The following is a 14,947-nucleotide window of genomic DNA, read 5'->3' on the forward strand; positions in this document are numbered from 1 at the left end:
TAATTTACCTACTTCGAAAAACACGGTAAATTGGAATTGCAATCATAAATAGTGCAAGTGCAAGGTCAAGTTAAGTAAAACCATGCCGAACCCTTGATTGATTGAATACTGTTTTGCCTAATCGGAATATTCTGAGGTTAGCCATATCATAAAAAGCCTCTTAGTCAGCGTGATTTCTCGCAAACAGCAACGTTAGTCAACTCGTTCTACAGTAGGTACTGTAGGGCTGCAGTGATATCACAGCGTGGCTATCATTGAGAACGATACTTATTTCAGTATCATTGATAAGATACCCGCGGTCTCTTGACACAATGAAATCGATTGTAGTAGGTAGGTACCGCACCAACTGCTGTTGTGTCGAGGGTTGCAATTCCTAGTTAGTTATCGTTTCGATCGAACTCAGAGAACATGTCCTTCGTGTATTAACAACGAATAGTGAACAAAATGATTAAATTGTCGATTAGTTTAAGTTGCATAGCAATTGTACTGCTATGCGCATCAATCTCCCGCGGGGCTTCGCCCACAGTGCAAATGATAGACATCTGTACGCTGTGCCGGTGCCTTGATGCAAAGGTAACTAACGAGATGACTGTGGATTGCCGTGGTGAAGATCAGCACTCTGCGACCGGTCAGCCTACGAAATATTTCAACCTTCAGAGCATCGTTTGGCCAGTGTCCAAAGATCCCTTGAACAAATCATTACGGATACGGGCGTTCTTTAGGAATTTAAAGCTGCTAACTTTGCTAAGGTGAGTTCTTGTGTGATTACAACAGTTTGCTACAGTCAACGCCTTTCCTAGAAACGCTACAGACATGAGACATACTCAGGGTAACATGGTGTCATTGATAGAGAATTAGCAAGCTCCATAGGAGGCTTTATCACGTTAAAGATGGGGAAATAATAAACGACCGTTGTTATCTTTGAGCGAACTGATAAAACGTACCTACGCGGTATCGACACATAAACGTGGGTAAACAAACGCCAATGCTTGAATGTAGTCAATATTATGAACGTTAGCAGGGTCATTTAAATTCGCTGCATGCAGCGTGTGTCATACCTTGGGCAGCCGAGCGAGGCCCGTGGCGAAAACATTTGCGAAACGCTCCACGCTTCTTGTGCCATCCGGATCAGTAGCGAACACCAACTTTGCAGAGTTGTTATCCGGCTTTCTTGCAACATGCCCTGCCCACCGTATTCTTCCGGCTTTGGCCACCCTTTGGATGCTGGGTTCGCAGTAATAAGTGCAGCGAGCTCGTGGTTCATCCTTCTCCGCCACCCACCGCACTTCTGCACACCGCCGCGTCCGTAGCACGCATCGTTCGAAAATTCTAAGTGCTTGCAGGTCCTCCTTGAGGAGGGTCATGTCTCGTGTACACAAAGGGCTACCGGTCTTAGCGTTTTGTACACGGTGCATGGGTGAAGTGAATCTTTTTCACGACTGACATTGTTGTCAGCCGTTGTCAGTAAGAATCCAAGGTAGACAAATTCCTCGACCACCTCGAAGATATTCCCATGTATCGTGAGCGTGACATTACCTAGATTAGTACCTAAACAGACCCGGTCGTGTTCGGTTTCGCCTGCCAGTATGTACTTTGTTTTTGATGCGTTCACCACTAGTCCGACCTTTGCTGCTTCGCGTTTCAGGCGGGTTTACAGCTCTGCCACGATTCCAAATGCTCTGGCGATAATGTCCATGTCGTCCGCAAAGCACACAAATTGACCGGGTGTTGTGAAAACCGTACCGTGTAATCGTCGCATTACACCTTCCAGAGCGCTGTTGGAGAGCAGGCATGAGAGTTCATCACTTTGTCGCAGATCCCGGCGAGATTTCAATAAATTGTATAGTCCACTCAAAAACCTTACGCAGTGTTGCCTACCGTCCATCGTTACTTTATTCAGTCCTGTCAGCTTCCCTGGAAAGCTGTTTTCGTCCATGATTTTTCATATTTTTCAATGAACAGGTGATGTGTTGGGGCCTGGTATTCACGGCATTTCTGGAGGATTTGCCGTACAGTGTAGATCTGGTCCGATGTCGATTGGCTGTCGATGAAGCCAGCTTGATAACTTCCCACAAACTCATTCGTGGCAGACGACGGAAGATGATCTGAGATAGCACTTTGTAGGCTGCATTCAAAATGGTGATCGCTCTGAAGTTCTCACATTCCAAATGGTCGGCTTTCTTGTAAATCCCAGATCCTAACTACCAACCGGTGCAGACAGGTGATCAACTTCTCCGGCCCCATCTTGATGAGTTCAGCTGCGATACCATCCTTACCAGCTGCTTTGTTGGTTTTGAGCTGGTGAATAGCATTCTTAACTTCCCTCAGCGTGGGAGTTGGCTAATTTACGTCTTCTGCTGCATTGGCGGCGTAGTCGTTCCCTCTGTTATCATGCTCTCTCGTGCCTACGTTCTCAACGCCAGCGCCAACGGTGTTCATCGATGTGCTGTTTCTACCTTTCGACCACCTCTCGTTCGTCCGTCAAGAGGTCGCGGTCCTTATCCCTGTACCCTGTGTTTGATTGGAAGGGCTCAGCAGTTCCATTTTTTCGCACTGCGTTTCTTCCTGATGGCGCTTCTTCTCGCGGGCCTGCTGTTTCCGCTTCTTTTTGTAACGTTCCACGTTGTGCCGGGTTCCTTGCTGCCACATTACCGCCCATGCTGCACTCCTCGTCCAACCATCCGGTTGCTTCAGTCGCACTAGATTGTATCGTGCTGGTCGCCGCCAGTACCGTACCATGTTGATAACGGAAAGTTTTGACAATCGCCAGGTAGTGGTCGGAATCGATGTTAGCGCCACAATAAGACCTGATGTCGATAATGCCGGAGAAGTGCCGTCAGTCAAATAGAACGTGTGGTCGATTTGCGATTCCGTCTACTGTGGTGATCTCCAGGTGCACGCTATGTCCAAAGGGAAGTATTTTGAAAATCGAATGTACCTCAAATGTTATTTCCTAGGATCGTAGCTATGGACCTCTAGTTTCAGAAAATGTGCGGTTTAAAATATTTCATCTTGGGTTTTTTGATATTTTTGATTTTCTTCCTATTTTTCCATACAAATATCGAAAAAAGTCATTTTAAGGTCAATTTCGTTCCATATAAAAATGTATGGAAAAAAACAAAGGTGGATTATTTTAAACCACATATTTTCTGAATCTAGTGGTCCAAAAATGTGGTTCTTGCGAATACATTTTTAGGTACATTCACTTTTCATAATACTTCCCTTTGGACATAGCGTGAGGTGTAACGATAAGGGAACAAGGTGCTACGTATGGCCATATTGGCGTCGAAATCAATGAATCTTAAACCGTTATCGTTCGTCAGCTGGTGGGCGCTGAACTTTCCAATCGTTGCCTGAATTATTCCTCCTGGCCTACCTGAGCGTTTAGATCAATGATGATTTTGACGTCGTGGCTTTGACAGCGGTCGTACTCACGTTCGCACTACGTGTAGAATGCGTTCTTGTCATCATCAGTGTTTTCGGAATGTGGGCTGTGCACATTTAATATGCTGAAGTTAAAAAATCGGCACTTGATCCTCAACGTACTCTTTCGTCGATCGGCCACCAACCGATCACGCGACTCTGCATGTCGCCCGTCACGATAAAAGCTGTTCCCAGTTCACAAGTGTTACCGCAACTCTGGTTGCGATTAGCTCTAAACGTTCGCACCATGGATTCTGTCCAACACACGATGCTGAACCCGGGGTCCTACAGTAGATCGAGTATGCGGATGCCCCCATTGAAGTTGAGAGATCGACAGTTCCACGTACCGAATTTCCAATCGTTGGTTCATAAATGACTGTTGTACACTCCAAAAATTCTTCACGTCCGGTTGACGTGAAAAATCACGTAACCTCCCAATTTTGTTGTTCACAACCAATTCACATGACTCATGTGAACTTTACTTAGAGTCATGTGACTTTGATGTTGAATTCAGGTCAAAGTTACATGATTTTCCGGTCTGAAAAAAATAACGAGTGACTCTTCAAAGTGAGTGGACAAGATGCCGTTAACGAGAGCGTTTGTCAGTCAGTCCATCAGCAAGTAAACAACAGTGTTTTTATCTATCAGCTAAACATAAAAGGGTAAGTTATAAATCGATCCAATTGAATAATTACTACTTTTTATCATGTTTGGTTTGTAATTTTTTAGGAAATTTGTAGTAATAAACTGAACAAGCAACTCAGGATGATAATTTCGGCTTCGGTTTCGATAATGGTTTGGCATCGTCGAAGAAGTTTTGTTTATTGTGACGAGCGCATCAAATTGAATTTAACTATTTAATCATTTAAATACATAAATGAATTGTAAAACAGTCTCTCCTTTAATGCTTTTCACTTTCCCGGAACATAATCTTTAACTACCAATAGTGAATGGAGTGAGAATTAAGCCTAACAGCTTATTCAGGTTTCACATGAAAACCCGGTAGCATCTACATGAAGTTCAGGTGAACCTAAATCACTCAGCAGTGAGTACCTCCACCTGTGAATCACGTCAATGTTACATGAATAGTGTGGTGGACGAGAACTACATATGTTTTCAGGTAAATCTGACGTGAAGAATTTTTGGAGTGTAGGGTTCTTATTTATGGAATTAAAGAAACTTCTAGAACGGGTCTGGTACGTTTGGCATAAGGCCGTTTGGCATAAAGACATTTGGCATAAGTACGTTTGGTATAAAGGACATTTGGCATAAGGGACGTTTGGCATAAAGAATATGTGAAATATATTTTCCCTCTGTAGAAAATTTAAAGAACAGCCTTCAGTGGAAAGAAGGCAAACTTGTTAGTGGTGCATTATATTGGATCTCTTATTTTCGAAATAACCATTTGCTTCCATGAATTGGATTTTTTTCCGGAGGGGGAATATTCCTTCTTTTGTATACAGGCTGTTCTTCATCGATACAAGCAATTGGCTTTTTAAGCGATGTTGAGATAATTACATATTCTGAATCTGTACGCCAAACTGAGCCGAAATCCAAATTTTCATGAATTTTGGAGCCCGGGAACCTATTTAAAAATCAATTTGAAATTTGTATGGGAGCGATTTGTCGAATCACCCCTCGTCTCAGTTTGTACTGGGCGGAGCTGTCAAGCAGTTGCCCACCTGTCAAAAGGTGATTTGAATAAATCTTTTTGAAATTGATTTTAGGTAGGGGAACTTACGTATTCTCGGCAGTTTTGTTCTCTTCGTCATGGGGAGTTTTTTGAAACCTGTAGGTCTCAGAGTTGGCCTCAAATCCTTCCCAACCAAGCTGAGTTATATGCCACAATTTCATATAATTCGGCCCACAAAAACACCCCATGACGAAGAGAACAAACCTGCCGAGAATACCCATCGTCACCCTATCAAAACAAAGTTCCAAAAATCTGAAAAAAATCATAGAGGCTTAGAAAAAGGTGCTCTTTTGTTTAAAAATATAAAATCATTGATTTTTTCTAAATTTAAAAACCCAATTTGCATTCCGGTAATTATTCTTTCCAGCTAATCATCCTAGTCTGCATATTAAAACCAGAAAAATTAATGCATTACAATGTATTATCCTTCTTAAAAATACTTTTCGTTCTTTGAAGATAAGTTTGTAGTTTATTTTTTACTGGAACCATTTTATGCCAAACGTCCTTTATGCCAAATGTCATTTATGCCAAGTGTCCTTTATGCCAAACGTCCTTATGCCAAATGGCATTATGCCAAACGGCCTTATGCCAAACGTACCAGACCCTCTAGAACATTGTACAACAGGATTGATACAGCGATACATTGCTTCACGAAACTTTTGCATCTAATACAATGATGCAACTAATGCAACGGTGCACCAATGCAACAATGTAGCGATGTACCAATGCAATGAAGGAATGATACAGTCAACCAACTTAACGATACAACAACACAACGGTGCACCAATGCAGCGATACAGCACTACACCAATGCAACGATACAACAATGCAAAGACGCAACGATCAAGGATGGAAATCTAGTGATCATGATTGTCGTGTCCAGACGGACACGGTGGCAATCCAGTTCAACCGATTCTGCCGGCTGAAATCCTTTATTACGAGGAAGGATGCAAATGATGCAACCTACTCGTGCAAAATACTTTACAAGACTGACGTTTTATTTCATCATGATCGTTTGCTTTGTTTTTCCGATGGCGCATCACCGCTGCTAAAGCTATATGCCCTGTTTCTCGCTTTCTCTGTATCCCTCTCAATCCCTACATTCTCCTTCTGTCCTACTCTGCTATTGCTTTGAAAATTCAAATTTTTATATAACTTAAACTTCTCTTTTAACTTCTTTCTAAATATTCACCCGATTTACATTATCTCAAATGTTAGCTTAACTGTGTGTTAACTGTTAACCTATTTAGTTAATAATTCTATTCGTTAAAAAACGTTATCGATCATTTATCATAATCCTTTTCACTTGTAACCAAGAAGCATCACCTATATTTCATCTTAATATTTTTCCAGCCTTTACCAATTCACCTGCATTATTCAAGTTTTCTATTTGCGATTTGAATTCAAGCTTAAACCTTTCATTAACATCCTTCTTCATAATTATTTATCATCATCCATTATGGTCTTTCATCATAATCCTTTATCATAATCCTTCATCGTCTTCCTTCATCATCATACTCCATCATCAACCTTCACCATCACACATCATCATAATCATACATCATAATCTTTCAATACCCTCTTTCATCATAATCTTTCATCAGCATCATTCTTCATTATCATCCTTCAACATAATCCTTCATCATCCTTCATTATTATTCTTCATCATCGTCCCTCGTAATCAACGATCATCATTATCCATCACTACAACTCTTCATCGTCATCATTCATCATCAACTTTCATCATCATCCTTCGTCATTATCTTCATCATCATTCTTCATCATCATCCTTCATCATCAACCTTTACCATCATCCTTAGTTATCATCCTTCATCATCATCCTTCATCATCAACTTTCAACGTTATCCTTCATCATCAACCTTCATCAACATCTTTCATCATTATCCTTCATCACCATCCTTCATCACCATCGTTCATCATCAAACTTCGTTGTCATCCTTCATCATCAACCTTTATCATTATCCTCAATATTCATCCTTTACCATCTTCCCGTTATGCTCCGTCTTCATCCTTCATCATCATCCTTCATCGTCATCCTTCATCATCATCCTTCATTATCAACTTTAAACGTCATCCTTCATCATCAACCTTCATCAAAATCCTTCATCATTATCTTTCATCATTATCCTTCATCATCATCCTTCATCATCTCCTTCATCATCATCCTTCATCATCAAACTTCGTCGTCATCCTTCATCATCATCCTTCATCATTATCCTTCATCAGTATCCTTAATATTCATCCTTTACCATTGTTCCCGAAGGGAAACCAGATTTTTTGTAGCAGCCGACTTGTTTTCAGCGATGCTCAACTGCAAATTTTATTAACAATTAATAACAAATTCCATCATATTCTTAATATTAGTAACTTACAAGAAAGTGGTTTCCTTCCCACAATTCACTTCCGCGCCATTCACAAATGTTCCTTGTGTGGCGTGTTTGGGAACCTCTGCCCTATTCAAGGAAAGCCTACAAGTGCGCGTATCATACAATCATACAATCAAACAAACTATTTTCTCACAAGTTTCCTACTTACTATCAAGCATTAAGCCGATGGGCATTTCACTCGTTTTGAGAACCGATTCACCGCAGCTGTGGAGGGAAAACAATCACGTAAGTATCACGGATGAGCTCAGCATAATTTTGGAGTAATTCAACGTTTTCCGAGCTTCTACTTACGGATTAATATCACAGTATACACTATACGATACACTAGATATTGCCTTCCTACTTTGCACAATTAAAGGTATTTTCTGAAGGTGATAAACTCTTCACAAATCTGTTTCTACCGTTTCTACCACTGCACTTCTCATTTGTTGTTGTTTTTCTTTTACTTCCCACAGCCGATCTGCGTTCGATGTGTTATGTTGCAGTTATGCTTTTCACCAGGGGTGTCCAAGCGCTATCCCATCGCAACAACCATCATCCTTCATCATCAACCTACCGAGATGAACTAGCCATGGGCTAAAAATCTCGTTAACGTTGAACCTTTCGTCATTGAAATCATTGCCATCATCATGAATTTAAAAGCAGTTTTCTCGTTCAAAACAAAAGATTTTGCCATGAAAATGTATTCACTGCATTCCACATGAGGAATGGAATACAGTGAATATATTTCCATGGTCATTGCTTAGATTTACAGTGAAAAAACTGCTTTTCGTTTTCCGAAAAATGATGACGGATGCTTGAGCCTTAACACAGATAAAACAAACAAAAAAATCATCAACCTTCATCGTAATCCTTCATCATCAACCATCATCATTATCCTCCATCATTATGCTCCATCTTCATCCCTCATCCTTCATCATCATCCTTTACCATCATCCTTCATCATCAATCTTCCTCATCATCCTTCATCATCAACTATCATCGTTATCCTTCATCATTATGCTCCATCTTCATCCTTCATCATCATCCTTCATCGTCAACCTTCACCATCAGCCTTCATCATTATCCATCATTACCCTTCATCTTCATCCTTCATCATCAACCTTCATCACTCTCCTCAATCATAATTCATTAGCATCATCCTTCATCATGATTCTTCATCATCAACCTTCCTCATGATCCTTCATCATCCTCCTTCATCATCAACTTTCAACGTCATCCTTCATCATCAACCTTCATCAACATCTTTCATCATTATCCTTCATCATCATCCTTCATCATCTCCTTCATCATCATCCTTCATCATCATCCTTCATCACCATCGTTCATCATCAAACTTCGTCGTCATCCTTCATCATCAACCTTTATCACCTGAGGATTCCGGACTGAAATTTGACAGCTGCCAGGCTGCTGCCAAACCTCCAAAATGATCAGAGTGTGCCTGGATACAAGTTTGGTTTTCTTAGTCACGCTAAAACGAGTAAAACGTTCAATGACACACACACTTTGCCATCAGATACGAAAACGTTTTTCCAACGTTTATTCTGTTTGAAAATTCTGTGTAAAACTTGTCCAAAGTTTGCAATTTATTCTTCCAACACCATATAGGACCAAATCAGCTGAATATATACGTTTTATTGTAGCTTTTGCTCTAATCGATATGTTTAAGCCTTGGTTTATGCTTTGTGTGGAGTAGTTTGTGCGTGTACTTTGAAATTGATCTCCATAGAGATAAGAAACTCAACAACGGAGAGCACTGGAAGAAAAAGTACGTGCTCAAATTGAATGACCAAAAAAGTTGAGTCCGCATCCCTCAGTTTATCACTATCCTCAATATTCATTCTTTACCATCATCCGCTATCATCAACCTTCATCATCATCCTTCATCATTAACCTTTATCATTATCCTTCATCATTATCCTTAATCTTTATCCTTTACCATCATCCTTCACCATCAACCTTCATCGTCATCCTTTATCATCAATCTTCACCATTATCCTTCATCGTTATGCTCCATCTTCATCCTTTATTATCATCCTTCATCGTCATCCTTCATCGTCATCCTTCGTCATCATCCTTCATCATCAACCTTCCTCATGATCCTTCATCATCCTCCTTCATCATTATCCATCACTACAACTCTTCATCGTTATCATTCATCATCAACTTTCATCATCATCCTTCACCATTACCCTTCATCTTCATCCTTCCTCATCATTCTTCATCATCAACCTTCATCACTCTCCTCAATCATAGTTCATTATCATCATCCTTTGTCATTATCCTTCATCGTCATCTTTCATCATCAACCTTCATCATCATGCTTCATCATTATCCTTCAGCGTCATCCTTCATCATTATCATTCATCTTCATACTTCATCACCATCCTTCATCATCATCCTTCATCATCAACCTTCGTCATCATCCTCCATCATCATTCATTATCATCATCCACAATCATTTTTTTATTGTTTCGACTTACCCTCTCGGTGGAATTCGTCATTAGCATACCTTCTCGGGGGAATTCGCTCAATGTTCGGCTTACCCTCTCGAGGAAATTTACTTTTTTTTTTATGCGGCTTACCCTCTCGGGGGAATTCGCTTTTTTTTTGGCTTACCCTCTCGGGGAAATTCGCCATTAGCTTACCCTCTCGGGGGAATTCGCTTTTTTTGGCTTACCTTCTCGGGGGAATTTGCCATTAGCTTACCCTCTCGGGGGAATTCGTCATTAGCTTACCCTCTCGGGGGAATTCGCTTTTTTTATTGGCTTACCCTCTCGGGGGAATTTGCCATTAGCTTTCCCTCTCGGGGGAATTCGCTTTTTTTTGGCTTACCCTCTCGGGGGAATTTGCCATTAGCTTACCCTCTCGGGGGAATTCGCTTTTTTTTTGGCTTACCCTCTCGGGGGAATTTGCCATTAGCTTACCCTCTCGGGGGAATTCGCTTTTTTTTAGCTTACCCTCTCGGGGGAATTTGCCATTAGCTTACCCTCTCGGGGGAATTCGCTTTTTTTTTTGGCTTACCCTCTCGGGGGAATTTGCCATTAGCTTACCCTCTCGGGGGAATTCGCTTTTTTTTGGCTTACCCTCTCGGGGGAATTTGCCATTAGCTTACCCTCTCGGGGGAATTCGCTTTTTTTTTGCTTACCCTCTCGGGGGAATTCGCTGTTTTCGTTTCGGTTTACCCTTTTGGGAGAGTTTGACACCACCTTACTCTCAGGAGAATGCATATTTTTTTATTTATTGCGGCTTATGAATTACAAATCTGAAAGCACTCTAATCACCATAGAAATTATATGCATTTAGAAATGATAAATTTTTCTTCCAATCTACGGCTTTTCTTCGACTCCGCCCGACACACTAAATGGAATCCACCCAGACATACTGTATGATTTCTTTTTGGCCGAGAAAACGTCACTTCACACACAGCAGTGCAAAACCTTATACGAGACACTAGGAAAAGCAAAATCACTAGCCGCAGCTCAAATAATTGTCAAACCAGCAACCTAAATATAGCAAACATAAGTTGGGAGTTGGGTAGCCATCATTCACCCTAATTGCCAAAGCCGTGAAAACAAGCAAAGTCCCGGTAACATTACCCTGGAATATCATTTGCAGAAAAACAACCTGTGACCTCGTGCAACAGCCAATCACGTAAAAAAAACTACCGTGTTTCTAATGAACGTCAATTAACCATGACAGTTCCATCAAATATTATCTTAATTCTGATTCATTGTAAAAACAAAAACAAAATCGCCACGGCAACTTAACCTCGACGCTTGCCTCAACGATTCATTGCGCACTGTTGTGCCGTTCAACGAAACTACAATCCTAACTACCGCATAAAACGAACCAAGCCGAACGAGACCCGCCCCGCGCCGAGTCAAGAGAAAGACGCTCCGCCGGCTCCTATCTGCTGTCACACATCTCGAAAAAAAAAACCGCTTCTCACCAAACCGCACGAGACCCGTCTGCGTTGGGTCAAAATAAAACGCTCCGCCGGCACCCATCTGCTGCCACATCTCGGGAAAAACTGATTCTCTCCATCTATTCACCTGTTGGGAGCTTACCTACCGGCTGTGCCATTGTCGTGTCCAGACGGACACGGTGGCAATCCAGTTCAACCGATTCTGCCGGCTGAAATCCTTTATTACGAGGAAGGATGCAAATGATGCAACCTACTCGTGCAAAATACTTTACAAGACTGACGTTTTATTTCATCATGATCGTTTGCTTTGTTTTTCCGATGGCGCATCACCGCTGCTAAAGCTATATGCCCTGTTTCTCGCTTTCTCTGTATCCCTCTCAATCCCTACAATGATAGGATCCCAAATGTGTCGCGGTTGGAAGGCATCGCGCGATCATAGCAACAACGATAGAATTTTATCGTCAAGCATTCATAACAACCCATGCTCCGCGAATAATGAATCGCTCGGCATGTGCGGCCGCGATGCGATCGTTATCATGAAGTCGAAATGATAAATTTCGATTTTCGATCACTTTTTGTGCATTCTTATTGCTGAAGCTTTACGATCTGCATATGAATGTAATATTCCAGATCATGAATTTTGGTTCCGTGGTGGAAAAGTGGCCATAATCGTGATGAATAAAGTTTATCGCGACTTGTAACATGATCCGATAACGATGGATCTCGCGATAAAGCGTGCATCAGATGTTTGATTGCTCTGTGATACGAGCACAGCGTGAGGGTGTCGCATCATGCTACTGCAAGAGCAACGGCTATCTTTGATTATTCGTATGGTGTATCATTTATCGTTAGAAGTGATTTTCTTCCATCCTTGGCAACGATACAGCAATGTTACAATACAACGGTGCAACAACGCAAAGATGCACCAATGCAACGACACAACGATACAGCAATGTACCAATGCAACGGTGCAACAACGCAACGATGCAACGATACAGCAATATACCAATGCAACGATGTGCCATTGCAACGATGCAACGATATATCAATGCACCAATGCAACAACGCAACTATACAGCAATAAGTACATCAATGCAACGATGTAACAATGCAGCGATGCACCAATGCAACAATTAAGTTTTGCACGAGCTAAGAGTTGTAAACTTAGCTGGTAGTACAATTTCCTTCTGACATCAGCTAGATTGAGGAGGTACATTTCGAGCTTCTGTTCACCAAGAAGGTGCGGCTCAAATAGCATTTGTTTTGGCATTCAGTGGCTATAAGAAGGTATGACCTTCTGAATCACGTCAGATCAGCTACACCTAATGGAGGCAGCTCTTTCAGCGCGACCCCAGTGAGGTAGCCTGCTAAAAACCTTCAACTACCTGGAAAGGCAGAAGCATCCTACTGTTATCTCCTAAAAATCCCTGTTTCATTATACGTTTCATACTCATATTCTATCTACTAATTGTTAGGCCACATCATTGATATCAAATAAACCAATAATAATATTTGTACTACACAGACCGCCTCCAAGTACATACGTAACAGAGCTGCACTTCACTAACAACGCCATCGATTCGTATCATAATGAACCGTTTGAAAATTTCAAAAACCTGGAATCCCTCACCATGTCTGGCAATGACCTCAGGGTAATGGAGAAAGGTAACCACATTAACCGTCAAAATTTCATCAACTTACTGATTGACTAACATTCACCAACAGACTTCTTCGCATCTCCAAACATCCTGAAGCATCTGGATCTTTCCAATAACTCCCTCACATCGGTCAACGCCCTGGAACGAGCATCCCTAGAACGACTGGAATCGATCGATCTGTCCCACAACAAGCTGAAATCCATATCTGTGCAGCTGACAAGGACTTTGCAGAATGCCAGCATAGTTCGTTTGGAGCATTGCGACCTTCTCAGCTGGTTGAGTGACGATGATCTCGCCTGGCAGGAGTTGTATTTAAGCTGGAATCAGCTCACTGCCATCTCCGGTACCACGTTTTCCGGTTTACAGCAATTGTAAGTTGTCAGGTTCGGAAATACTGCGTTAACTGATAAGCCTAATATTGATTTTTTTGCTGCAGGGAAATCCTCAATCTCGCCCACAACCGGATCCAATTCCTTGATCCACAGGCCTTTGCACCGCTCGGGCAGCTTCGACGGCTGGACCTATCGGCAAATGCTATTTCCAATTTGGTCACAAACCTTGCACTACCACCGGCGTTGAACAGTGTTAGCATCGCCGGAAATTCTATCGATCAATGGCCTTTCGGTGATCTTCCTACCAAGTTACACCTCTTGGAGGTTCAGAACAACAGGCTGTCGGATCTACATCTTGGACAAACGGTGGGTGTGATGATACTGAATGCCAGCGATAACCAGCTGGATTCGTTCAGTGGAAGTTCGTTTCCAATGCTGACGGAACTGGATTTGTCGTATAACCAGTTCAGCGAACTACCGCGGAATCTGGGTAACGAGCTGAGGACGTTGATATTGGACGGTAATCCGTTCGAAAGGATTTTCTTCGACAGTCGTGTGTCTTTGAAGTTTTTATCGCTGAATCGGTTGCCCAATCTGAGCGAATTGGGAGGATATAGTTTCTGGAAATTGGGTAAGTTTATTGTGGGTGTACACAAATTCATGCAAACAGTTATGACTAAAGATTTTGTTAAAAAAAACGTGTGAAGTTTTTGGAGAACTTGTTTAGGTGAAATTCCTGCATTCCCGCTGTTTGGTATAATTGTTTCATTTATTTTTTGTGTGTGCTTGCAGTTGGACGGGAAGACGACAAGGAGCGAGACTGTGTGGAAATCCAGCTATCCCACTGTCCCAAGCTGCAATCGATACACCATATGGCGTTCGTAAACCTGGACCTCTGTAAGCTAGACCTGAGCTTCAACCGGCTAACTTCCATCCCGGCAAACCTGACCGACTGGGAAGCTTTACGCGGTGAAATCGACATGCAAGGCAATCCTTGGAATTGTAACTGTTCCGAACAGTGGATGGTAGATGAGATTCTGCCGATGATTTACGATAGCCAAGATTTGCAATATCTGTTGGAAGATTTCCGCTGCGCTAGTCCTGAAGCTAGACGAAATGTACGGTTAGTGAAGTTCCTAAATCATCGAGGCGCATTCTGTGGTGGACCTCAACTAGCTCGCCTGGTCGACGCGACTAATTCACAGGACTCCCCCATGCAAGCGGGATTTGCTAATATACTTTGTTCTGTCGACGATGAAGCCTGTTGGCACGTCCATAAGGGCTCGGGGATGATAGCCTTTTGCGCTATGCTGGCAGTTACGGTGATAGTGAGCGTCGTACTATTAGTGTTTATCAGTATTCGAAGGAAACGTGAAATGAGACGAAATACTTTCGAAAACGTGTGGCTGATGAGGAATGGCAAAACTACAAGTTTATAATTTAGTTCTAAATATTTTCTTTACTTGAATAGTGATAATATTACTTCCTTTAAACTTCCATTGACC

General features: G+C 41.9%; 1 protein-coding gene across 1 annotated transcript; it reads left to right on the forward strand.

Moving 5' to 3' along the window:
* The first annotated feature begins 320 nt into the window (after window positions 1–320).
* LOC109621383 (toll-like receptor 6) lies at window positions 321–14,885 on the forward strand. Its single transcript, XM_062849456.1, has 5 exons — window positions 321–749; window positions 12,978–13,117; window positions 13,178–13,481; window positions 13,547–14,073; window positions 14,235–14,885. Exons 1-5 carry the CDS (start codon window positions 445–447, stop codon window positions 14,879–14,881), a joined length of 1,923 nt encoding a protein of 640 aa, XP_062705440.1. The 5' UTR covers window positions 321–444; the 3' UTR covers window positions 14,882–14,885.
* The last annotated feature ends 62 nt before the right edge of the window (window positions 14,886–14,947 follow it).

Source organism: Aedes albopictus, chromosome 2 (assembly GCF_035046485.1).
Source record: "Aedes albopictus strain Foshan chromosome 2, AalbF5, whole genome shotgun sequence".
In the NCBI taxonomy this organism is placed as follows: domain Eukaryota; kingdom Metazoa; phylum Arthropoda; class Insecta; order Diptera; family Culicidae; genus Aedes; species Aedes albopictus.